Genomic DNA, 27749 nt, shown 5'->3' on the forward strand with positions numbered 1-27749 from the left:
CTAAGAATGATGCTGGTGTTCAGGAGTCCACTGAAGCCAAGACTGGCAGGCAGCACCAAGACCCATAGGACCACAGCGGGGAAACTAATAATAATAATAATAATAATAATAATAATAATAATAATAATAATAATAATAATAATAATTTATTTATAGCCCGCCCGCCCTCCCCAGCCAAAGCCGGGCTCAGAGCTGCTAACAACAGTAAAATGATACAATGATTGACATTTTTCCAGGCCTGAGGAACTGAGTGTCCCCCACTCCTACAGTACAATGGCGCAGGGAGTGCACCAAGTGGAAATTCCAGGAGCACAATAAGAGAAGTGTCTGTCTCTTTAAAAGACTATTGCTCTCCAAAATAAGAGGAAACATGGGAGATCAAAAGGGTTCATTTCATTTCCAGCTTTCCTTGGAACAAGTTGATCACTAAGACATCTATAGGTTGCTTCATGGGATCAGAAGAGGACAACAACCTACAACGTAATAAGGCACCACAAAGATAATAAAATAGTGTTATGAGTTTGTGGGTCCCAGACTCCCCTAAATTCCTGGGTCCAGTAGATGTTAAGATTTAATTAAGGCTTGGGGTGCTAAGCTGTGTGCTTGACACTTCTAATCCCCTGGAATCAGTAAGTGTTAAAAGTTAATTAAGCCAGTAAGTGTTAAAAGTTAATTAAGCCAGGCTAGTTTGCCATGAGGTGATAGGCTATTAAGAGATAAAGCCGTAACTTAGGTTAGAGAAGTTAGTGTTAGGAGTGATGTCACTGAGAAGGAAAGCAGCAAGCTGGGGGCAGGGAGAGAGAGCAATGGTGTCTGTCTGAATCCAAGGCTGTGACTATGGGAGGAACAAGACCCTCATGAGGTGCTAATGCTGCGAACCCCTCCATTGTAGGCTCAGGTTGTATATATGTGTAAATAAACCCTGTATCTTAAAGACACCGCAGCCTCATTCTGAAAGGAAACATGAACCCTAGGTAAGTGCTTGGAACCCCTGGAATCTTGCACCACTCAGAGATTTGGGGTGGTGTGAAAGAAGATTGAGGCTGCATGCAGCAATATGTTCCATGTCTTACATATCTTGAAAATAAAAATCAACACTACTCTCAGTCCTTAGCAGACTTCAGTAAACTAACCTAGTATTCATTATCTCTTACATTTTAGCACATAATTATAGGGGAATCAGGCAGAAAAAAACGATACCTGTTATGAATAAAATTTATACCTGATATGAATAAAATTAAGTGTCTTACACGAATAGTTCTTTATAACGGCTGATTTCGGCAGCTGCTTTCTGGAACTTGTGCTCAATTGTCTCTACTTGACTTGTTAAATCTGAAATAAGAAATTGTTAATATATATTATCATCATTTAACATTATTATTCTATCCTGCGTTATTCCTCGAAAGCCCATAGTAGGCTGCACACATTACAGCAGGTAGTCTTTTTTTAATGCTCTCATTTGCATGTCACTTTAAACCGCAGTTAAAGTGGAACATGGCCATTGAAGCTAGCAGCCATAAAGCCATCCAAATTGGTGGCCATCACTCTCTCCTGTGGGAGCTAGTGCAATAGTTTAATTTCATGGAACTTTGAAGTGTCAGGCATAGCCCTATTGGCTTTAGCCCAAACGTAGCAGAGTTTTCCTGCACAGCGAGGAAGCTAGTTGCGGCAGTAATGACAAGTCAGCTAGACTCAGAATAACTATTTACAGGATTTATTAAAAGGAGAAAATAAAAACCAGCAGAGTTTCTGCATAGAAATACAAGCAAAATAAACCCTCTCTTTCTCTCTCTCAAAACCATACACAGCACTTCTACTCCTAACACACCTCACTTCAAACTGAGCTAGCAATCCCTTGATAACAGAGCAGAGTGCTGGTCGTTAACCAATCAGAGTGAGTAGTTTCTAGGTCAAGCAGACCTGGGCTTTCTGCCAAGAGTAAATTGACACCAGCTTGAGTTAATTGTGCGAAGCTAGAATCTGCAAGTTTCCCACGAGAACCAATTAACAGAAACTGAACACCCCCTCACAGATTCTGCTGAACAATTAACATCAAATACACCTATGTAGGAGATCATTTTTCCAGCAAACCTAAACCCTTGCACATTCGCTTGTTCTTTATCTTTGCCAATGGTTTAGTTAACACATCTGCTACATTTTCTTCACTTGATACATAGGTACAGGTGATTACATTGTCTTGTACACAGCAACGTACATTTTGGTATTTTACAGAGATATGTTTGGAACGCGATTTGAAACCCTCTGTTTTACTTAAGGTTATACAAGCTTGATTATCAATGTAAACTTGTACTGGTTCTCCACAATTTACATTTAAATCTGCTAACAAATGCTTGAAATAAATCACCTCGTTGCACAATTCACTCAATGCGGCGTATTCTGATTCCGTTGATGACACACTTACAACGTCTTGCTTGCGTGACCGCCAGCTGATTAAAGCTCCACCGACCATTATGACTAGTCCTGTGACAGATTTTCTATCCGGCAAATTTCCCCAGTCACTATCACAGAAGCAACTCAACATTTCATCCTCTGAAGAATTTAATTGTAACATATAGCCAATTGTCTGTTTGAGATACCTCAGAACTTGTTTTACCCCTTTCCAGGCATTTAGTGTGGGTTTTGAGACCAATCTACTTAATATGCCTACTGCGTAGCTAATATCAGGTCTGGACCACTGTGCTAGATACAATAAACTTCCAATTACAGAGTGATATACATCAGGATGTTCAAATTCAGGACTCTCATCTATATGAAGTGTTTTTATGAAACCTGGATCCATAGGCACCACTGCCCCTTTGCAATCCTGCATCCTGTATGTAGTCAGTAGTTGTTTAACTTTGTTCTGCTGACTAATTAGGCAGCTGCCATCTTGGGCCCAGCACACTTCCAACCCTAGATATGTCCTAACCGGGCCTAGGTCTCGTCATAATCTTTTCCAGGCCTCTGAGAGTATCCTTGAGCCACTAAACGAGCTTTGTATTTGTACTCTCCTGTCACCAGAGGTTTAAGTTTGTACACCCACCTGCAGCCTACAATCTTTGCCCCCTCAGGCGCTGCTACTGGTGTAAAAACCTTGTGCTCATTCAGAGAGGACATCTCTTCCTCCATTGCCTGTTTCCAGAGCTCTGCCTCCTCTTTTGGTAACTTTAACACCTCCTGAAAACTCTTGGGTTCTGCACTTACACTAAACACATTTGCAGTATCTGGAGAAAAACGCACCGGAGGCACTCCTTTGTTTTGTCTTTTAGATCTTCTGGGAGAAAATTTTTCTTCTGACCCACTTTCCTCCTCAGAACTACGACCTCTCTTTTGTTGCTTAGCAACTGGTCTTTGGCTAACTCCACTTTCTTGAGAGCTCTTATCTGAACTTTCCTCCCCCTCGGACTCTGATTCTCTGTGTCTACCTTCAGAGTCATGAAGCTCCTGGGAAGGTTCAAACCAAACCTCAGTATTGGCATGTAGTCTCTCCCAGCCACTATGTTCACAAAAACTGGCATTCCTGGAGATCACAATGCCATTTGTCCCTTCAGCAAAACGGAAACCTTTTCCCAGCTCCTGGTAACCCACAAACACTAACTGTTTGGTCTTAGGATCTCCCTTCTTCCTCATTTGTTTTGGAATTAATACCCAGGCTTTTGATCCAAACACATGCAAATGGTCAATTTTGGGTTTTTTCTGAAACAATTTAAAGTACGGGGTTGTACCTATTGTTTGATGAAAGAGCCTGTTTTGGAGATAACACGCGGTGAGCATGCTCTCCCCCCAATAAGACATGGGCAAATCAGCATCGTCAAGCATGGCAAACATCATATCTTGTAAAGATCTGTTTTTCCGCTCTGCAACGCCATTCTCCTCTGGGGAAAAAACGTTCGTTTTTCTATGCCCAATGCCACGCTTTTGTAACCAATCTTTAAAGGCATTTGACATAAATTCGCCACCTCTGTCCGTCTGAATCCTTTTGAGTTTAATGGACAGAAATCTTTCCACAGATGCCACCCAGCCTTTAAACTTAGTGAACACGTCACCCTTATTCTTCATGGGAAAAACCCAAGAATAACGTGTGGCGTCATCCACAATTGTTAGTGAAAAGCGCGATCCACCCCTGCTTACAGCAAATGGACCAATTACGTCCATGTGAACCAGCTGTAGCGGTGACTCACTAACTCTGTCACTTCTGGGGTAAGAGACTCTGTGGGTTTTAACCTTTTTACAAACGTTACAATCAAGGTACTTGTTACAACTCTTTAAATTACCCCCATCAGCCAATTCAGACATTTTTAGTACACTTTTCCAGCAAGCATGCCCCATTTTCCTATGCAATAAGTGCACACAGTTGTCATGTATAGCTTTGTTATTCACTGCAGGCTGAGATTTACTAACTACTGCTGCAACTTGAGATCCTGCTTTAAGCCAAAACAAGCCTCCCTCTGACTTAGCAGTGCCTAAAATCTCACCAGCCTTCTTAATCATGCAACTGTCTCCTTCAAAATACACTTTAAACCCAGCTTTTAGCAAACAATCTACAGACATCAGATTGCTCCTTAATGACGGCACACAAAGTACATTTTGCAGGCATTCACGAAGACAAGGAACAAAAACTGCACCCCCCGAAATCACTTCGGAAGTACTTCCGTCTGCTAGAGCCACCTGGCTGCGCTGTGCTGAGTTCTTGGAAACAAACAATTCATCTGAATTTACGATGTGGCGAGATGCTCCTGAATCGACCACCCAGACCGCTTGTTTCTCATCAGCAATCTTGACCTCGCCGGTCACCAGCTGAGCCGACTGTTTTCGTTTGAAGAATTTCTTTTCACGCTGCTGCTGCTGCTGATCCCGTCTCTGCTCCTGCACCGGCAACTGAGACTTGACCAACTCCGGACATTGTCGTTTTAGATGCGCTGAAGACCCACGTCGGAAACAACGCCTAACAGCAAACGCTGACTCCTCACCGGTACGCTGCTCTTGCTTCACCTCTGGTACGGCATGAGAACTCCTTCCAAACCGCCCGCCTGTAGAAGCCTCTGCAGCCAACGACCTTTCTTGCCGCTTCTGCCATTCTTCAATCAAGCGCCCAGTAACGTAACTGACTGATAAATCATGCTCCTGCATGCCTTCTAGAGACAAAACTAAATTATCCCAGCTTTCCGGGAGAGAACTCAAAATAATAGCCACCTTCTCCTGCTGGTCTAACGCACAGTCTCTTTCCTGTAGCGCAGTAAACTTTAACTGTAAACTGTGTAGGTGTTCCTGCATTGTAACCCCAGGCTGTAACATTGCCTTGTACAATGCCTTGCGAATGAACAGCTTGGAAACCGCTGTCTCACGCACATGGAGTTCTTTAAGTGCTTGCCACACACCTCTAGCTGTCTTGATTCCCCTCACATACGGCAACTGGGAATCTTCCAGCCCCAAGACAATTGTGGCCCTTGCTCTTTGGTCGTTATCGAGGTCTTCATCATCAGGCTTCACAGGAAACTTACTCACCACTTGCCAGAGACGGTCCCTCTGCAGCACTGCCTGCATGCGTTCCGACCACAGCAAGTAATTGGAGTCATTCAGACGCTCAAAAGCCATCTGAACTGGTTGTGAGGCCATCTTGAGAGCGATGTCCCTGGAACCCGGAACCAGCTACTCACGACCACCGAGAGAGAGAACAGGAACCACAGCACCCAGCACTCACACGCTGCAGCTGTTGTCCTTGTGTCCGCTGCGTCACCAGCTCACCACGGTCAGGAACCAGCCAGAGAACAACAACTTCTGGAACTACTGGAACCAACGCCGTTGATGCTGACACCACCGCAACTCAGGCTGGCAGCACAATGCCCATAACCTCATGGAACTTTGAAGTGTCAGGCATAGCCCTATTGGCTTTAGCCCAAACGTAGCAGAGTTTTCCTGCACAGCGAGGAAGCTAGTTGCGGCAGTAATGACAAGTCAGCTAGACTCAGAATAACTATTTACAGGATTTATTAAAAGGAGAAAATAAAAACCAGCAGAGTTTCTGCATAGAAATACAAGCAAAATAAACCCTCTCTTTCTCTCTCTCAAAACCATACACAGCACTTCTACTCCTAACACACCTCACTTCAAACTGAGCTAGCAATCCCTTGATAACAGAGCAGAGTGCTGGTCGTTAACCAATCAGAGTGAGTAGTTTCTAGGTCAAGCAGACCTGGGCTTTCTGCCAAGAGTAAATTGACACCAGCTTGAGTTAATTGTGCGAAGCTAGAATCTGCAAGTTTCCCACGAGAACCAATTAACAGAAACTGAACATAATTGTGTGCTGCATGAATAACTTTCTCTTATATGTCCAGAATCTTCAAATGTTCAGCTCCAGCCATATCAAAGCTTAGCTCCCAGCAGTTCAGGAACAGCAGGAATGAAGGAAGAACCAAGCGCCCATGATTTCAGCATCATACACCAGAATGCTGTGCATTCACCTTACTTCATCTGTGATTTAAAGTGATACAAGAACAAGGCACCTTTCTACAAAACCATAAGTGTATAATAAACATCCTGTATATAAGCTTTTTGTAAAAAGAAGTCAAGCAGCGTCAACTTCTGAAACTGATAGGAATTGGTCTTTCAACAGATTTTGCATTACCAATAGGAAGTAATTAGTACGTTCATTTTGTTTTCTTACTGTCTATTCTAGACTGATTTTAAACTTGCACATAATAACTGTAATAACCTGTACTCTAAAAAATCATTCTGGAAATAAAAGCCACCGGTTTATACAACAGTCCAATAAATCCAATTTCAGAAAGGAGATTCTTAAAAAATTATTCTTGTGCTGTCCTATCCTTAAGGTGCTATAAATTCTTATACACTATCATTAGCCATTCAAACAATTGATATTTTAGGCAGCTGGTATAGACAAGTGATGATACTATGAACTCAGAGAGGGCAAATTCACACTTTACAGTTGGTGAGATTTTTGCAGATGTAGGAGTCAATCCTTCATCAGCATCCATGGGACCAGTGTAATGTGCAAAGTGGCAGATCACAGACCTCAGCTGTGGAAACATCTTGCCAGGGACTGCTAGGCCACCTATGTACAATGAAGCTAGAAATGGGCAGCAAGAAGGGATAGTCATTTACTAAAGGTAAAAAGGTAAAGGTACCCCCTGACCGTTAGGTCCAGTCGCAGACGACTCTGGGGTTGCAGCGCTCATCTTGCTCTACAGGCTGAGGGAGCCGGTGTTTGTCTGCAGACAGCTTCTGCGTCGTGTGGCCAGCATGACTAAGCCGCTTCTGGCGAACCAGAGCAGCGCACGGAAACGCCGTTTACCTTCCCGCTGGAGCGGTACCTATTTATCTACTTGTACCCTGGTGTGCTTTCGAACTGCTAGGTGGACAAGAGCTGGGACCGAACAACGGGAGCTCACCCCCTCATGGGGATTTGAACCACCAACCTTCTGATCGGCAAGCCCTAGGCTCTAAGTGCCCCATAAATAACCTCACAACCAAACAACATTTGATGATAATTGCTGCATTAATCTTGGCACAGATGTCCCACCCCTTGAATTTGAAACTATTTTTACCCTGATGTACTTCATATGCACATCACAGATAACTCTATCGTCATTGTTGTCTAGCATATCCAGAGCACCTGGGTACTGCATGTACCTAAGGTGTGTAATCTAAATAAAAAGGAATGGAAAATGAATGACAACTTAGATAGAACCTTCTTAAGATGATGTTCAAAAGAAGAGGACAAATGGTTTCCCCCAAACATTAATTTGCTTTGAACAATTACAGTGGGACATACGGACAAATGATCACTGCAAATGATGGAGAAAATAAAGAAGTTTCACAGTCACTTCCCCCACCCCCAGGAGTTAATCTGTCAGTTTTTGTTAGCACACAGTGGCTGCCAACTTGCCTTGCTTCCTGCACCCTGCTGTGGGGATACTGAAGCACCTCAGATTGTACATCTCCCAAGCCTGCTGTTTCCCCCTCAGTGAAATCATTTAAGCCAACTGACTGGCAGTGGCAGGGAACAACAATAACAAAGCTTCAAAATGCCTGGACTAAATACAATCCCAGAGAAAGACACACACACACAAACACAAACACACGCAGCCACAATAATGGGAAAATACCCGAGAGCTTAACATTCCAGAAAAGCAGCCATGTCAGCCTGTAAATACCTGGTTGCATATAGCCTTGGGTGCTTAGTTTCTGAGTGGAAAGGTGACTCATAAATGTTTTAATTAATAAGAGCAGTAGGAAGACAACAGGTACCTTGGATTTAGTAACACATGACAGATTAAATTCTATTTCTTTAGTTCAGTGGTTCCCAATTGGTGGTCCATGGACCTCAGGAAGTGTGCATAACCCATCCGAGGGGTCTGCAGCACCATTCATGTAACAAAAACTATCATAGATATATCAAAAAAATCAAAAGTAGGGGTCCATTGCTTGGCCTTTCAAAAACAGAGGGCCTGCATTTCTTAGCTAACTGGGACCCACTGCTTTACTTACTTGTGGCAAAAAAATTGGAAAGCTTCATTTGTATTCAGAATATTTAGCTTATGTTTTTCATAGAACAATGTTTTTTATGCTGCTCTTCAGATATAAGCATGTGAAAAATCTGACAAGGACAAAAAAACCCAACCCACATAACTGTAGATTATGTCAAAAAGGTATTGTCAACAGCTATAACAGAAGCGGTCATGGTGACCCTTTCGTTACAGCTCGAACATTCCAGAGATATTAAAGATGGCACACAAGGACGCCAAATGTTGAGATAACAATAGGTGAACCTTTTACATACCCCCCCCCCAACCCATCTTCTTAGTAAAACCTCATTACCGAGAGGAAAATGAAAGTACACACAACTGGAAGAGCTGTTACGTAAAAATGTTTCAATAATTATATCAATATAGCCATGGCAAACCTAGACAGCATCTTAAAAAGCAGAGACATCACCTTGCCAACAAAGGTCTATATAGTTAAAGCTATGGTTTTCCCAGTAGTGATGTATGGAAGTGAGAGCTGGACCATAAAGAAGGCTGATCGCCAAAGAATTGATGCTTTTGAATTATGGTGCTGGAGGAGACTCTTGAGAGTCCCATGGACTGCAAGAAGATCAAACCTATCCATTCTGAAGGAAATCAGCCCTGAGGGCTCACTGGAAGGATAGAACCTGAAGCTCAGGCTCCAGTACTTTGGCCACCTCAAGAGAAGAGAAGACTCCCTGGAAAAGACCCTGATGTTGGGAAAGATGGAGGGCACAAGGAGAAGGGGACAACAGAGGACGAGAGGGTTGGACAGTGTTCTCAAAGCTACCAGCATGAGTTTGACCAAACTGCGGGAGGCAGTGGAAGACAGGAGTGCCTGGCGTGCTCTGGTCCATGGGGTCATGAAGAGTCGGACATGACTAAACGACTAAACAACAACATGACAGCTAATCCAGTTGGAGAGATCAATGTGCTTGAGTAAGTTGCCTTATGCAGACCATTGGTTCATCCAGCTCAGTACTGTCTGCACCAGGAAACCTTTGACCCTCCAGATGTTGCTGAACTGCAATGCACATCAGCTCCTGCAAGCATAGCCAGCATCCAGGATGGATGGGAGCTGTTGTTCAAGAACACGTGGCGGACCAAAGGTTCCCCACACCTGGTCTACATTGACTGGCTGAAGATAGCCATAGTTTTAGATAGCAGAATTTTCCTGCCCTTTCTGGAGATGCTGGCAATTGAACCTGGGGCATTTGTACGCAAAGAATGTGCTCCACAAGGCTAAGCCACAGCCCTCCCCCAGCAGGTGTTTGTCCTGGGATAGCTCAGTAGGCAGAGCATGAGACTTTTAATCTCAGGGCCGTGAGTTCAAGCCCCACGTTGGGTTAGACAACCCCGTGGTCCCTTCCAACTCTACAATTTGATGATTCCATGAAATATAAGAGAAATACATATGCTTTACATATCACTTACTCATTCTCTCACACACAAATTATCAGGCCTCATTAAAATACATGAAAAAACAAGAAGTTCCTTAAGAAAATTGGAATACTGTAGGATTAATGTTACAAATAACCTAAAAGTTAAGCACCTGATGAGTCAGTCTAGTCTATGAAGGGTTATGCCATAATAAAATTTCTTAGGTCTTTATAGATACCACTGAAAGGCAACAAAATACCAGGGCTGCATGGCTGACAACTAAAATCTGTCATAGACCTTACACTTTTCCCACTAGAAATGCTTACATTTAACAACAGCATGCATGCAGAAGCTGCAATGTGTGGGGGCCATTCCTGTCATGGATCGGCCTCCACATTCATGCCAGGCACTACTAAAAACATATACTACACCAAGTATGTAAAACCTCCAGGTAATAAGGCTGATCCGTGGGGTGAGCAGCCTTTGCACAGCTTGTGCACACAACCCCCTGCCACAAAGAGCATTTACTGCAGTTTCCTGTTGGGGTGTAGGGGGCATAACATGAGGACCAGCCCCAGGTTATTGATAGGACTGTTGCTGTTCTGAGCTCCTTGAAGGGAGGGAGGGAGGGAGGGATAAAAATGCAATAAATATGTTTACTGTGCTTGTTGACATCATGGTATTGAGGATCTTATTTTACAAGTAGCAAGAGAAAATTGACAATTATTTTGCATGCCTGTCTCTTTTAGGTTATGTTCTCTGCAAAAAGTTCTAGTCCGGTTAGTACACTGAAACATTAAGCACATGGGAAATTAAATTACAAATAATGGCTTTCTGCACACATTTTTTTTTTAGTCTTTCTGGCTCCCCTAGTGGGAATAAATTGTTTTGTTAGACATTTCTTTTAAAATGCTTCCATTTACAGCAAAGCATAAACATAACTGATTAAAATATATTTTGGTTTGATTAGTTATTTCCTGGAAAAACAGTAATTCAGCCTATTAAGTTTTTATTTTTATTTTCCTTCATGACAGTCATGATGTTGTTGTCTGTTTGTTTGCTAAATACCTATACCACCCTTTATCCAAGGAACATTGGGAGGTTTACAATGTAAAATGTTTATTGAAAATAAGAGAACATTCACCCTCTTCTGGGGATAAATAGGAATTTAGTTTACTGATTTTCCGGTCATACTGACCTCTAAGAACAGAAAAGCAGATTAGAGAAAGAAATATGAATATTTAAAACTACTCCAGTGAGAACAAAATGTGCAATTATTAATATGTGGTTTTTATTTTTACTTGTCAGCTATAACTGCTCCATCACTGCCTGTTACTCAATACATTTATCACTCTTAATAAAACAACTAGTTCTAGATAACTGCAGCTTCATTAAAACAAAGTAATTAGATGTTTGCGGTTTTTTCCCCAGCCCACTGCTTAAACTTTCTCCAAGTGTGTTTGCTGTGTCAATGGAATATTACAAAAGGGGGAGTCTGCGTCTGCTTTCCTATCTATCCTTTACAGTGGTGATGTTGCAGCACACAGTAAAGAAGGTCTTGATCTTATGCGGCAATAAGAGCAATGGGACAAGAAATTTAAACTACTGCAATGTGTTATTTAAACTACTGCAATTTGTTATACGTGAGGCTGTCTTTAAAAATAAGTCAGGAACAGCAACTAGCCCAGAACAGGACTGCAAGAATCTCAACTGGAACGGAGCAGTTTGATGCCTGTGTTTTGCAAGTTGAACGGGGGCCCCATCCATGTTCATGTACAATTATTGTGCAGCTTTGACCTCTGAAGCCCCAGGCAGCTTGGGACCAGGTTATCTGAAAGGCTACCTTCTCTTTTAAGTATCCCAATAACTTTAAGGTCTTCTCTGGAGGCCCAGCTACAATTTCCCTGTTGAATGATATGAGGTGGGTAGTCAGAAGGCTGTCTTGGAAGGAGCACCTCCGTTATGGAACCACCCTCCTAAAGCAGGTTTGCCTGATGCAATCCTTGTGGTCTTTTAAGTTCACCCTTGCTTTCTAAGTAATTTATCTAGGATTTGCAGAAAGTTTTGGGTTTCTTGCTGTTACTTATGCATATTTTATGGTTTATGTCTTATTTTTTATTTAAATGTATACTTCTGGATTGAAAACCACTCAGAGAATGTTATGCTGTGGGGAAGCAAACAAATGTCAAAAAATAAATAGGTTGTGTGTGTGTGTGTGTGTGTGTGTGTGTGTGTGTGTTTGCCACATGAGCTTGTGAGGCTCAGGCAGGTGCTTTACATCTCCTTCATTGTCCCCAGATCCAGTGGATTCCTTGGCTTTACATGTCAAGGGCTCCTTCTGCAACAACAGCACAGGCTAAAATGGCAAATTCCTCTGTTCACTGCTGTATCACCGTTACCACTGGCCCTGTAATGAAAGCCATTCCGTACCATAACTACTGCTGTTCAGGACTTGAAATCACATACTGTGAGAGCAGCAGCGCTCTGCAATTACACTGTCATTTTGATGAAGCAAAGCTACTTTTTGAATAGCACAACCTGTACACTTTTAGAATATTTTAGTTGCCGGTCAGGATCACAGACTGAATGATGGCGTTGGCTTTGAAATGAAGTTTTTGAATCAAAACAGAAAGGCAGCACACTTTTAAAAAAACAACACCCGTTAATGCCTGCATTGGACTTGTAAAATGAATGAGAGACTAACATGACACGTCTTCAGTTTCAGAGAGGAGACCACAAGACACAATTAGGAGAGGTGCCAGATTGTGCCAAAACAGACAGGCGTTGGATGAGCCTAAGAACTCTGTGCCTGGCTACATTCAAGCTTCACCAGGGATGCCAAAGGCACTAAAATGATCAGCTAGAACAAAGGGTGCCTCTAAATGAATCTTAAAAAGAGATTCACAATACTGAATGCTCTTTTGAGCTCTCGTTTTAATGCATTTATTTATTATTAAAAGTTGTATCCTGTCCACATGCTGTTGCAATGTATCCATGCTATCAGGGAACTGCCATCGGCTCAGGGGCGAGGGGGGGGAAAGGCGGGTGGATTACAGAGAGCCCCCAAAGATCGTGGGAAGCAGCACTTCCTCAGCGGAGGAAGATAGCCACACCTCCAGTGGGGAGGAGATGCAGGGCTCGGAGGATGCAAGGCGGTGCCAGGACACCTTGCCTGAGCAAAGCGGGGAGGAGGGAGGTCCCCCTTTACCCAAGCCTTCCTCACGCAGTAGGCTTTCGCGCAGAGAGGGGAGGCGTAGGCTGGGGGTCAAGAGACTACTCTGCTGGGGAAGATTTAAGGACCGCCCACTCTCAGATTCTGCTAGTGAATGAGCAAGACATGGAACAGAGGCGCTCTGCATTGTAAAGGTTTCTTAGCACCAATAATAAAGCTCTAGAACAGACCAGTGAGGCATCTTGCCTGATTGCTCTCAAGAAACCACCCGATAGCCATAACACATGTATACAGCGCATTATCTAATCCATCAGTGGAATGTGCTTTTCTCCACTGGGGGGCTGCTCCATCACGCCACCGCATCTCCCCTCTTTGACAAACAAAGAGCCCTACGGCTGAGTGCCGACGATGGAAGCAGTACGACCTCCTCCTGTCTTTGGCAATCAGCTGCTAGGAGCTTTGTGACACATAATGCAGACACAAAGCTGGTGTGTAGCACAGTGCTTAAAAGAGACTCCTCGAATTTTGGCCACATCCATGCCATATGTTTAAAGCACATGGCTTCCCCCAAGGAATCCTAGAAACGATAGTTTCTTAAGGGTGCTGGGAATTGCAGTCCCATGAGGGGTCAACGACAGTTCCCACAGTTATCTGGGGGAAGCTGGTACGTACAGAGCATTGTGAGATGCTTTAATATATCTCTGAACGTATCTCAAAAATCTCTCTGTGACAGGGCAAGATGTTTGGAAGTAAACACAGATGCAAAAGTAAATGGCACAAGATTATGTAAGGCAACCTGAGAAGACTCCTCTCAGTTGGTGCAAAGTGTGAGCCACCAGAAACACGTAGTATCAGGTACAGTCATACCTCGGGTTGAAGTTGCTTCAGGTTGAGCGTTTTCAGGTTGCACCCCACGGCGACCTGGAAGTAACGGAACACGTTACTTCCGGGTTTCGCCACTCGCACATGGGCAGACGCTCAAAATGACATCACGCGCATGCGCAGAAGTGGCAAATCGCGACCCGTGCACGCGCAGACGCGGGTTGTGTTCTGCTCTGGATGCAAATGGGGCTCCGGAACAGATCCCGTTCACATCTAGAGGTACCACTGTACTCCAGGTTTTGCTCTGGCTTCCTGTACGTCGGAGAAAAATGTTGTGGAGAGATTTGAAGGGGAGAAGTGGTAGATGGGAAAAATCCACCTTTCCCCAGCCTTCTGTGTTTCCTCAGAAATAAGTTTTTGGAGATTAGTTAGGCTATTAGAGGAGTCTGGCAAATCTGGTCCAGGATCCTGTTCTCAGAGTGCACATGGGAAGCCCAGAAGTAGGATCTGAGTGCAACAGTACTCTCCCCCCAAAAAACCGAAGTAGAATGAAATTGCTGTGGTGGTATGAATGCACTCTATGGGCTAGTTCGGATGTAATGAAGAATGATGGTTTCTCAGTACATTAATGAACAGTTGGTTCATGAGCAACCCTCTCCCCATGTGGCTGTAAGGAGATTGGGAACACTGCTCTTCTTTCAAAGTAGCCACAGTTCCTCGTTATGTCTGTAGTTGGAGAACTGTGGCTGATTTAAACAGTGGTTTCAAATTAGCCGGGTTCTGAAAGTACATTTTGATCCTGGCTTTCTCCTTAACATACCACCATTTAAAGAAACCACAGTTCTCTTAAGCTCAAAAATAATGGGGAACTGTGGTTACTTTGAAAGCAGAAGTGAAAACCATAGAAACAGAAGAGGAAGCACATGTGAAATGATGGCGCATGGAGATTTGCACATGTACCTCTAAGAATGGCCGACTACGGCAAGATAGAAGTTTTAAACATGCTGCTTGTCAGTGAAGCCAGCTGCTTGTTCTAAAATTAACACCTACCTTGTGTTTTCTTCTGTAGTTCGTGACATCTGTTTTGTAATTCACTCTCTCGTAAGAGAGTCGCCTGGAGTTGCTCAGCTTGCTGCTCAGCTGCTTCTGATATCAACCTTAAACGCTGCACCTCCTCCTGGAGGAGCAGATTTTCCCTCTGGCATTCACCCAAGCTTCGGTTCAGGCTGGATATTTCTGAAAGGTAATTGGATTTCTCATCAAAAAATAAAAAATAAAATTCCAGATACCATCACAATAAAAATGACTGTCCTCTGTTGTACAGAAACAACTCTTCAGGAAAGAAGAATGAATTTCAATTAATTTTTGCTGGCTATTTAAGTACTACAGATTCAGTATCTACACCTACGAAGATGCCATCACTGTTAAAATAAATTATAAATAAATATGATTTTTATACCTTTGTCCTAGCTTCAATTTGTCAATTTGTATAGTATTTCTGTATTTGACAAGTACCAAGCATATTTGCTGCTCCTTATCCAGACTTCCTTTGGCTAAGTATGCATAGTTATTGCCAGTCACTGCTGGAATATACATTAATTGTGACAAGACAGGGCTGAAGGACCAAAAATCAGAGGTAATTCTAAGTGTGGTCTGTATTGCCAAGTGCATAAACAGTTACAGAATTTCAAAATGGCACTGCATGCAGAGAGGTTCAATGTTCTCAGGTTCCTGAACCTTAATTTCCTGCCATCCAAACTCAACATTAAAAAAAGAAGCACTTTTAGAATGACGTGTTACAGAAAGAATGGGGAAAGCATGCACATATTTTTACATTTGCCTCATGTAAGATAGTCAGAACATTTCTGCACCAGCTACTCAGAAAAACCAGAGACAGTGTCGTATTCAGCAAGAAAAGCACATGTATCAAGTCAGCTGCTCTCAATATTTACAAAACCTTCGGTAGTTAACTGACCAAAATAACAACACATCTGAATAAGAGGAGCTGGGATTTCATGCAGATTACAAAAATAAAAAATGTGCATGAAAAAGAATCAGGGTCACATATATCTAGGGCAAAACAACATTAAATAGAATAGAATAGAATAGAATAGAAGAATAGATTCTTTATTGTCATTACACAAGTGCAACATTGCACAAGTGCAACGAAATTGGATGCCATCCCTTAAAAACAACAAAAGCAAAACAACAACAACAACCAAACAAACCACATTCCAGCCACACCCACACCAACACCCATCAAACTCCCAGGTCACACTATCGAGTTACAGCATTCAAAAAGGCCATTAAAATGGATTTTCTTATAACATATATTATCTAGTCAGATGTCTGACCGGGGCCCAATGTCAAAATAATTCACTCATATCCCTGCTATTCTGTTCTGAAAAGCTGCAGTGAATTTAACACTTGCACAAGAACCTGAGATCACCTGGAAACAGAGAGAACAGCAGTGGCAGAGGCAGCATCCTGCCAATGTGCCTCTTTTGCCCTTTGCGAACGAGAGCACAGCGAGTTCTCCCATTGCCTACCCCTTGAGGCGCCTTTGGAGACTTCAGATTCCATGACCCTTCATCTCTATGACTTAAGGGGAAGGTTGACAGTTGTTTTTCCTGTGAGGCAGAAAATTCCCTGTGTTGGATTTTGTTCAAGTCATTTCAACGTGACCCATAAAAAACGGTCAACAGTCATAAGCTACTGCATGCAGCTAATTTTTGTGGGCAAAAGCTGGCAGGGAAGGGAGAGGGCTGAGTTTCAAATTTAGAGACCTGGACCCAAATCAGAGCTCAGCTATGAAGCTCGAGGAAGCCATTCTCTCCGACGCCGAGACCTCATTGAAGTGGGAAGCCATTGCTAAGGCTGTACCCATTTCAACTCACAGGTGGAAACTCACAAGACTAAATGCCCAGTGATAACTAAAAAACTTTCTTTAAAAAGCACATTTGCATAGGAAAACAGATTTCAGTGAGACTGGGGCACAAGGCTTCTCCGTGACATCTCGCTTTCTCTGTAGCATTATTATAATTAAAGATCCCATCATATCTCAGCCCACCATCTAAAGTAGTACGGGCAGTGCACAGGTTTACTGCCTCAGCAATAACTAGTTTTTAGTCTGATATACTTTACAAGGGTGCTGCGAAGACAAAATAAATCAGAAGTGTAAATCACTATTAAAAGTCTGTAGAAATGACCAAGAATCAGATGCTGGGGAAAGTTGTAATGTGGTAATTTACCTGTCAATGCTGTTAAATTAATCTTTTTTATGTGTAAAAAAATCTCTCCTTTGAGTGCACTCCATTGGCTGAGAAAGTCAAATATTCCTTCTTTAACACTGTGTACCTCTCCTTTGATAAAGGGAAGGAGAACAAAGGCTTTCTTTAGGATGAATTTATGTCGTTCCAATGTTTTTCTGCCAAAAAGGAAAAGAAGAACTAATTGGTAAATGGTTTTTTAAAAACAAAATAGCACTTTGAAAAAGAAGCATTTAAAAAAAAAATATTGATTTATATCAATAAAAGAAGCTTATTGAGTTTTCTGCCTTGCAGTTGGATTCATCAATACTTGGAATATGTTTCAACATTTTCAGCTAAACTTCATATGGCAATTATGACTATCTTTACCAAATACCTCTCCATCTCGTGCAGCTGGCACACCTAGCACATGCAGTTTTGAATTCCACTTGCATGATTTTTTAGAATTATATCATTGTTTGGACAAAATGGGTGCTCTACAAAAGATTACAGCTAATATTCAGACAAAATTTTCATGGATTAATTTTTTTAATGCCAAACAATTTGTAGGCATCTTGCATTTTTGGATAATTTTCTGATTTGGAAAGACATCAGTCTGTCAAAAATCTTGATTTGTGGTAGAGATGGCCAAACTTTGGCTCATGAAGTATAGCTCCACACAGTTAAACAAATGAATGTGTATTAATGAAGACGCTTGTAGGGGATTCCTGTGTGAGGGCTTTCAGTTTGCTGAAGCCATTCTCCTTTTTTACTCCCAGCCACAAACTGGGATCAAGGGAGAAGATGGGGAAATACCATGGTGATTTGTTGTGGTCCAGTGCAGGAGGTTTCCAAGGATTATGTGCTAGACTAGGGAATTGAGAGAAGAAGTAAGCAGGCTGGTTAAGGGGGATTTGGGTAGAGCAGAGCAGCAAAAGCAGAGGCACACATAGGTAAACAAAGAGGCTTTCAGGAATTTGGACAGTGATGACGGGAACACAAAGCTCAATTTAGGATAGCAGTTGACAACAGAAGACCATGTATGCTTCACTTCTCAGCTGCATCACTATTAGATAACTCTTGGGCACAGAAACTTTGGACATTGCCAATATTTAGTCTATTTAGAAGGTTATAGAGCTAGAAATTATGAACACTGGAAAATACTCGACACAATTAAAAAAATACACTTTAGGGTCATGGACGGGGTGAAGTAAAGAATTCAGACCCACTATAACTCCAACTGAGAAATGCATGTGGAGATATCTATGTGTCTTTTGGCTTTCTTCCTCAAATGGCAGTCCCCCTTCTTCCCCTATGAGGAAGTTCTGAACCCAGGTTACAGCAAAATATACTTTCACTTGAACATACAATCTGTTATTTGTGATTGCTTGCAAACCAGAATGCTACCTGCTTGTTTGACATCATAACATCTGGATGCAACCTATGACATGGGTCACATGATTACCTACGTTGTGATTGACTGGGAAAAAGCCACAGTGAGCCTTTGGGTGTGTACTTTTTACGTCCGTGACAGAAAGTGCGTGAAAGGTTCCACATTCACTTTAGAACAACCACAAACTCAGAGAATTGTGGTTTTTCTAATTAAAGTTTGTTAACAAACCAGAATCTGAAACCACCATTTAATTGTGATTTGTTTAAACTAACTTTGGTTGGAACAAGCTATAGTTCCCGAATACAAATGTAACACACCTGATCTACTAATCATAGTTTACGTAAAATCATAGGAATGAAGCATTTCAATAAAAACATGTAGGCAGCTAATGCTATGATTTTAACAGATATATCCTACTGCGTGCATCACAAAAAAGTTGGTTCTCCTACATACTGCCTTCTGAAATCTCTTACCGCAACAGCTGTGTTTGTCTGCATGAAACTTCATTCTCTTTCTGGAGGCTCCTCATCTGTTCATTTAGATTTTGTATTGCTGCTTGCTTATTTTCAAGCTCCAGAGATAAAGTTTTTATCCTATAAGAAGTTAAAAAAAGGAGGGGGTTAAAAAAATGTAACACCACCATCTGCCTAATAAGAAATCAATGCCTTGGATCCAAAAGTATCCTTCCTTGAGAAAAAAATCATCTTCTGTTCATGGAAGGGCAGCTGCTGATTTAGTGGAAGAATGTTGCACTAGACATGTGAACAAAAGCCCTGAAAGGCTATTGTTAAAGACCTGATGATACAGTGAGGGATGGGGGAACACCCCAGCATCCTGCTTGTAAGTAGTGTACTGACATATCTTTTTCTTTTTTCGCTGGCACAGCAGATCTTTCCATTATCTTTTGATCACTGCACAGTTTTAAAGCAGAAGGATTTTCGTCTTCATTTCCCCACCCCATATTCTTACAGCCGGAAACTGACATGATTTTGCTTTGGCAGGAAGAATAAGGGGAGGGTGGTGGCGGTGGCGACAGTGCAGAACTTAACAGCAAATTTAAAAACTAAATAATTGTAAGATATTTTACACTTCTTTCAAAAACCACAAAAGGCATTCAAGATTTGGATTACATACAGTTTACTTAAATTTAAGACTGTTTATCAATTAATTAAAAGCATGGAGATTAAACTAAAAGTCTTGAGATGGTTAACATTCTTAGATATAATTCAAAGCCCTGGTAGGCAGTGGGGGGATGTGATGAAGTGGCATAGCCACTGTCACATCTGTAGCCCTGCTGCTCATCCCTGCTGTGGTGGGACAGGGCAGCTAAGTCATACTTGGAGATGTAACTAATTTAAGTTCACTCATTTCAGCGGGTTTACTGTGGATATTCCTTTAGTAGAATACAACACAACACATGGAATACTGAGGAACTGACCACTCAGTCATGCAAAGACAACCTGCCTTAGATTACTGGCTCGCTCATTCATTTCTGTTGGTAAATAAAGGTCTGCTAAACACTTTGTAAAGCCATCTTTTTGTGGTACCTTCGTGACAACCAGAACTGGCTTTTTAAAGGCAGCTGAAGGTAGTTTGAAAATGATTCATGCTAGCCATCTTCATGTATTCAAAAGGGGGGCAATGTGCATGGGAGGGGGAAGCCACTGCCCCCAATCAACATATGTCCACTATGCACAGGGGTGTTTCGTGAACAGCTTGAATCCAGACTAAGTTGATTTTAATGGTGACTTAGTCGTGATTTTTTACACTGATGTCAATGGGACCCAAGTTCAACTCATTTGGGGTTGTGGTCCACCTAAGTTCTACTCAGAGAAGATGTGCTGAAATAAACGGACAAGTTGGTTATGTCCATTAATTTCAATGAGTCTGCTGAGAATGATACATACTAGATACAACCATGTTCATCATCTCCAGCTCTGAATGGCTGAAAAAAGCTGGTGTGTTAATTTACCCCACTTTCAGCTCAGGTAAACCAATTTGCAAGTTTTCTGTACTCCAGAAACCTGCAAAACTGGTTTGACCTGAGGCAACAGTAGAACAAAAGGAAAATATGGGGAGGGTCCATATCACTGGTAGAGCATATGCTTTGCTTGCAGAAAGTTTCAGGTCTGATCACCAGCACCTTCTCCAGTTAAAAAGATCAGGTAGCAAGTGATGTAAAAAACCTCTGCCTGAAACCCTGGTAAGTCCCTAGCTGTCAGAGTAGGCAATACTGAACTAGATAGACAATGAGGGCCCTTTTCCTGATAAAAAACCAATTTCCTATGTGAATAATACAACATGAAAAGTGAAACCTCTTAAATCACATGCAAGCTTTTAAAAAGCTATCTGTCCCTAGCCTTGGTGTTCCTTGTTAAACCTCTCACAATGGAGTACATTTCTTTACCCTATAAAACACATCCCACTGAAGCTGCAAACATGCTGAAATACCAGACGCGATCAGCAGATCCAAAGGATGTAAGAACTATGGTGTGTGAATAGCACAGTCTTATGCTGTGCCCTTTTCTCTGGCGTCCAGCTTCTGCCAATTGGATGCCATTAGATAGCTATCAAGCAATTTTCACTTTTTAAGAGAATCATAGAATCATAGAGTTGTAGAGCTGGGAGGAAGCCTGAGGATCATCTACTCCTACCCCCTGCAATGCTGGAATATGCAGCTGTCCCACACAGGGATCGAACCTGCAACACTGGCGTTATCAGCACCACACTCTAACTAACTGAGCTATCCAGGCTAGAAGTCATGGGGTTGCATCCCATGAAGCTCTACTCAGAGCAGCCTCAATGAAATAAACAGAGCTAATGTCATCACGTCCATTAATTTCAGTGGGTCTACTCCAAGTAGGATTTAGTCGCCTAAAAACCACTTTATTTAATTCACAAATGTATGCATTTCTGTGTACTCATGCATCTCCAAAATATGGAGAAGCCCCTATGTTATTTTTCAGTAACCTGACCTTGACCACTTGACTGGACCCCAAAAAGATTTCGCTTCACAAAAGCAGAATGGCCAATGAGAACAGTATGGAGCCAGCATGGTAGTGGTTAGGAGAGTCAGACCACCACCGGAGAAACCTGGATTGCATGATGAAGCTTGCAGTGATCTTGGAGCAGTCATTCTGTTTACCTAACCTGACACACAGGGTTGTTGACGGAGATGTGTATAATGTATGCTGCCCTGGGGTCTTTGGAAGAAGGATGGGATTAAGACATTAGTTTAATAATAATATTATAATAATAATTTATTATTTGTACCCCGCCCATCTGGCTGGGTTTCCCCAGCCACTCTGGGCGGCTTCCACAAAGACCAAAAATAAACTAAGACATCACACATTAAAAACTTCCCTGAACAAGGCTGCCTTAAGATGTCTTCTGAATGTCAGGTAGTTGTTTATCTCTTTGACATCTGATGGGATGGGCGCCACTACCGAAAAGGCCCTCTGCCTGGTTCCCTGTAGCTTTGCTTCTCACAATGAGGGAACCGCCAGAAGGCCCTCGGCGCTGGACCTCAGCGTCCGGGCAGAACGATGGCGGGTGGAGACGCTCCTTCAGGTATACTGGGCCGAGGCCGTTTAGGGCTTTAAAGGTCAACACCAACACTTTGAATTGTGCTCGCAAATGTACTGGGAGCCAATGTAGATCTTTCAAGACTGGTGTTATACAGTCTCGGTGGCCGCCCCCAATCACCAGTCTAGCTGCCATATTCTGGATTAGTTGTAGTTTCTGGGTCACCTTCAAAGGTAGCCCCACGTAGAGCGCATTGCAGTAGTCCAATAATAAAACACATGCACTCTGTACACTGAAGACTTGCACTAGCTGGAGAGTTCTCCCCAAAATTTAATGTGTGTGAACAGGCTTTTGATGAAAATGTCCTATGTTTGCAGTGAATAAGGTGTTAAACATTATTAAAGGCAGAACTGAATGTCCTTCTCCTTGGACATTTTAATCAAACTTACTGAAAGTTTTTGAAATGAAACACAGGCATCTAATCTTTATTCAAGGCAGTATAAAATATAATAAGGAAGTATAGGGTTACACCATTAATATGCACACCAGCAATTCCTTGCCAACAGAGGCCTTTAGCAACACCAGAGACTGGTAGCTTTTGAAAACTGAATTACTTAAGCTAATAAAACTTGCAGTGACACTTCTTGAACTGAGCTTATCGTTCCTTATAAAGTAATTATATTATTCTGCATTTTACTGCAACGATTCAGGCTAACATTTGATACCCATAAATTACATGCCGTCTCCCTTTTGAAATATAAACAGGAAAATGAACCACCAACAACTTCGTCACATTTTCTTTTGCCAAAAAAATAGCATTTTTTTTTGTCTGATTCCCAGGATTGGGTGATAAATATCTCCCAGGAATGCCTTGAAAAGAACAGCCAGCTCTCCCAGTTTAGCTGAAAATTGCACGTGACATAATTCTTACTGGGTGTGCAATAAAGAAGTGAGTAAAATCAATTATTTTTAGATCAGCACTTCTGAAGTTGGCTGGTGTGAACCTCTCCATTCCTTCTCCCAAGTAGGAACACACCTCTTTGAGGATCCCCCAGTGTGATTGAGAAAAAAGAAAACAAACATGAGGTTTACATGACAGTGGCTGTTCTCAAGGCATAGTTGAATTTCCAAGAGGCAGTGTGGTGTAGAACCCCCCCCCCCCTTGAATTTTCACGGAAACATACAGAATTGCAGAGTTGGAAGGGATCCCAAGGGTCATCTACTCAAACCCTCTGCAATGTAGGAATCTCAACTAGATCGTACATGACAGGTGGCCTTGCAACCTCGGCTTGGGGGAAACCATTTGCAATGGGGTAAGAGTAAGGGCAAAGTAGCGGACACTCTCCCAAGCTTAGTGTCTGGGGAAGTGAAGGAAGTTTCCCTCACTTTCCGTTTGCAAGTTGCCTTCCTACAGTGAAAGAGAGACAAACATGGCTTAAGTTTGGGTGATACTGGTTTAATATTCTGTAACATCTTAGACCAGGGGTCAGCAAACTTTTTCAGCAGGGGGCCAGTCCACTGTCCCTCAGACCTTGTGGGGGGCTGGACTATATTTTTTGTGGGGGGAATGAACAAATTCCTATGCCCCACAAATAACCCAGAGATGCATTTTAAATAAAAGGACACATTCTACTCATGTAAAAACACCAGGCAGGCCCCACAAATAACCCAGAGATGTATTTTAAATAAAAGGACACATTCTACTCATGTAAAAACACGTTGATTCCCAGACCGTCCGCGGGCTGGATTTAGAAAGTGATTGGGCCGGATCCAGCCACCGGGCCTTAGGTTGCCTACCCAAGTCATGAGTAGGCAAACTAAGGCCCGGGGGCCGGATCCGGCCCAATCACCTTATGGCTTATCATGTGTATTTTTATTTAAAATGCATCTCTGGGTTGTTTGTGGGGCATAGGAATTCGTTCATTTTTTTCTTTTCTCTCCCCCCCCCCCCCCAAATATAGTCCGGGCCCCCCACAAGGTCTGAGGGACAGTGGACCGGCCCCCTGCTGAAAAAGTTTGCTGACCCCTGTCTTAGATTATTCATGCATCTTACAAGGTGACTCTAATCCACAAAAGCTTGTGCCATTAAATAGTCTGTTGGGTTACAGTTAAGGGAAGCAGGGCCACTCCATAGGCTCTGCTGAGAAGCCAGCTTCAGCTGGCTTTTCCACTCCCTCAGTTATCACCTGGCAGGAGCCATTAAGTCAGGCTGCAGGCAAAGAGAGGGAGGGAGGAAAGAGAAGGCCCACTCTATAAACTCAGCTGATAAGCCACCAACTTTGACCTCCTTCTCCTTTCCTTGGACTGTTTCCTTTCCAGCTGCTCATCATAAGACCTTTGTAACTGAAAACTAGTGCCTGTGTTTGCTTTCCCCTCTCCTTCCTCCCAATCCCTGTTCGTCTTATGCGGCTATTGTTCAAAGTATGTAAGCCTGAGAACTGTCCTATTTTTAATCTTTGTAAGTCAAACTGGGAGCCTTTGCAGATGAAGAACAGGGTAAAAATGCTTTAAATTGGTGGTTCTCAAAAGGTGTGGCAGGGGAGGATGGCAAGTGTGGCAGGAAGAGTCAAAGACAATCAAAGAAACATTTAAACATTTCTGTATAGTATAGTATAGTATAGTATAGTATAGTATAGTATAGTATAGTATAGTATAGTATATTATGATATATTTTTTTGCACAATATGGACAGATCTTTTCAAAATGGGAGCAGGCGCATCAAGTGATACTGAGGACAAACCTAGTTGAGATCTTTTTGTTTTCCAATGTATTTCTTAAAAGTAAGAAATTTGGTGTGGTGCAAGCAAATTTCCCCCCTGAAAGTGTGGCCCAGAGAATAAAGTTTGAGAACCACTGCTTTAAATAAGACAAGCCTTTAAGGTGCTGCAGGACTTCTGGTTGTTTTGCTGTGAAGACCTAAATCAAGTACCTTCCAGAAGTGTTTTTTGCTTCTTAGTCTTCTGAGGAAGAAAGTCAGACTCCTCAAACTTCTCCTATAAAGCTGCAGCTGCTGTATATTGAGACAGACCACCTCTGGTCCATTAGTCTGAGATATTTTTAACTGGAGAGAAACCTAGCATTAAACATGAGACCTCCTGCATGTAAACATACGCCCCTCAAACTGCCCCTCACAGGCCTGTTCATAACAGGTGAGATTACTTCATTTTCTTTAAGACCTGCCTGCTTTTCTCAGCAATATATTTATTTGACTTTATGAGAGTATGAAAATACTGGTAAGTCATGACAACTTGAACAGTGCATCTTGGTGTCAAGGGAAAGCACAGTGCTTTAATGACAAAGGTTGGTTATAATTTTTTTGGTTCAAATGTGCAACAAAACCATGTCCTCCTGGCTGTGTTTCCTACATCAAAAAGTCAAACTGGAGAAAGAAAACTCTTTGTCACTTTCCTAATTTTTAGCACATGAAACCATGAAAAGCATACTATGCTCCATGGATAATTAACTCTGGGCACTAAAGGGGGGGGGGGAGAATAACAACTAAGAACATGCTGATCTCCTCTGCACTTGCACAGTTCACATAAACTGTGAAACTGAACATCTTGCTATCACAGCCAGCATATGGTCATCTGCTAAACACAGGATAAATTGGCACAAAGCGAGATATCTTGAGAACCAGTGCTGATAAGGAAAATAGAAGGCAGGAGAAAAGAGGTCAGCAGGCATGGAAAATCCGGGGAAAAATGACGGGTCCTTCCTCAAGGCTGTGTAAATGGTTAGCAAACACCATAAAATCTTGCTAGGGGACCTTAGCGACCACAATCCTTTTCAATTTCATACACAGACTTGTATTTGCACACATAAAGAAACTGGAGGCGTGCTTCCTAAGGTAGATGAGAAGTGTAGTTGGGAACCATCTGTAGAGAAGCCTAGGCTGGCAGGATTTCTCTCCCCAACACCTCCTGCTTTTGAACAGCATTCCTATGCAATGACAGTTTCAAAAGTTGATTTCCCTGCAGCATGGGCTGATCTTCCAGACGCACACCCCAAAGCTGCCCTGGGTGCACAGAGCTAATTGGCCAGGCCTATGTATTGTATATCACAGGCAATGGCAAACTGGACTTCTTCACATGCACACACAATCAGTGGAGAAATTGAAAGCTGGAAAGCTAGCTACATTTTTAAAATAAATAAGATTAGTCTTAGATTAGCAAGTATACGGATATTTGATGTGCAAAATAAGTAGAATTCCAAATCGTGATTTGTCAGTCATCTGAAACTGTGATTTGTATTGATATAATCTTATTCAACACAAAGCAATTCCTTCAATAATATTTTTGGAGGCAATGATTTATTAATATATACAAACACTAAAATACAGTGCCTAGAAGAATACTGTCTAATCAGGGTTACTGTTGTATCTTATCAGGTTTTTCAGTGACATAAGGTGATAATTGTGTAAAAGAAATCCTTCTGTGTTTGGCTCTGAGCTTTGTAATTTTCCTGTCTGTGTGCAAGCCATCTTGTGCTAGGTTTGCCCGTTTCTTTCTGGAGTTTAAGTGACTTTGAGTTTTGCTTAGCAGTTGTTCAAAACAAGGAACATATTAAGTTTCTTGTGTCTGGAATTGGCTTTGGACTACAGTGGTACCTCGGATTACAAACACTTTGGGTTACAGACTCCACTAACCCGGAAGTAGTACCTCGGGTTAAGAACTTTACCTCAGGATGAGAACAGAAATCGCGCGCCGGTAGCACAGCTGCAGTGTGAGCCCCCATTAGCTAAAGTGGTACCTCAGGTTAAGAACAGTTTCAGGTTAAGAACGGTCCTCCGGAACGAATTAAGGACGTAACCGGAGGTACCACTGTAGCAGCAAGTTTTCTCTCACCATAGTGCAAACCACTGGAAAAGAATAGCACAGTCTCACAGTCTAGGGTTGTCAGACACAACATTTCCTCCTTCAGGGAGGACATACATGCCGATAAGCACATTGACAAAGATATGGGTCAGATAAAGCTCAGTCAGCTAAATTTAAAACAATACATTGAAAAGGAAAACAATGACGTTTCTCATACTTCTGGCACTAGGTTATATCTTGGTATGGAACACAAGTGACAGTTTTCAGATTACATATTAAAATTATACACAGGAGTTTGTAGGACAGAAATATCAGTAATTTGTAAATTACAAATAAAGAGCACTCAAGAGGGATAGCTATATTAGTCTGCTGCAGCAAAAGCAACAAACCTTTGGCACCTTAGAGAACAACAGATTTAATGTAGCATCAATTTTCCTAAACAAAAGTCCACATTGTCAGAAGACAATGGAGATTTTTACACAGATAACAGTTCAAATGTGATAAATCCAATTATAGAATAACATCTACCCCTGACTAAATAACTATATTGAGAAGCATGTTCCCATGCAAGAAACCTGAGCTGTCTGCTGACCAGCAAGTTTGCATATTAGCTCGAAAGAGTAAAGAGACATCCATGCTTTGTGAAATACTAGTTTAAGGAGAATAGCTCTGTTTCCAAAAATGTACTTTCGAAACAATCAGAACTATTCCTATTTCCCACATGGTATGACCTGCTGAAACAGATAACACAGCCTACAGGATCCTGCGTGCTTGATAAAAACCTCCAGCTGCGCTATCTGCAAGCCTTTTCTGAGAATGAGTCACACTGAGGGTATCCAAGTCAGAGGTCACACATTCATCAAATGTCAT

The 27749-nt window shown here is 42.2% G+C and overlaps 1 protein-coding gene across 9 annotated transcripts in view; it reads right to left on the bottom strand.

The window, feature by feature from the left end:
• Nucleotides 1–27749, bottom strand: part of LEKR1 (leucine, glutamate and lysine rich 1) — a 73654-nt gene that overhangs the window by 33093 nt on the left and 12812 nt on the right. For all 9 annotated transcript variants that reach the window (XM_028731367.2, XM_028731374.2, XM_077929848.1 and 6 more), the window contains 4 exons: nucleotides 19014–19133; nucleotides 17151–17326; nucleotides 14950–15135; nucleotides 1251–1332 (listed from right to left, as the gene is read on the bottom strand). In XM_028731367.2, coding sequence (XP_028587200.2) covers nucleotides 1251–1332; nucleotides 14950–15135; nucleotides 17151–17326; nucleotides 19014–19133 — 564 coding nt within the window. The remainder of the gene's footprint in view (nucleotides 1–1250; nucleotides 1333–14949; nucleotides 15136–17150; nucleotides 17327–19013; nucleotides 19134–27749) is intronic.

Source organism: Podarcis muralis, chromosome 6 (genome assembly GCF_964188315.1).
Source record: "Podarcis muralis chromosome 6, rPodMur119.hap1.1, whole genome shotgun sequence".
NCBI lineage: Eukaryota > Metazoa > Chordata > Lepidosauria > Squamata > Lacertidae > Podarcis > Podarcis muralis.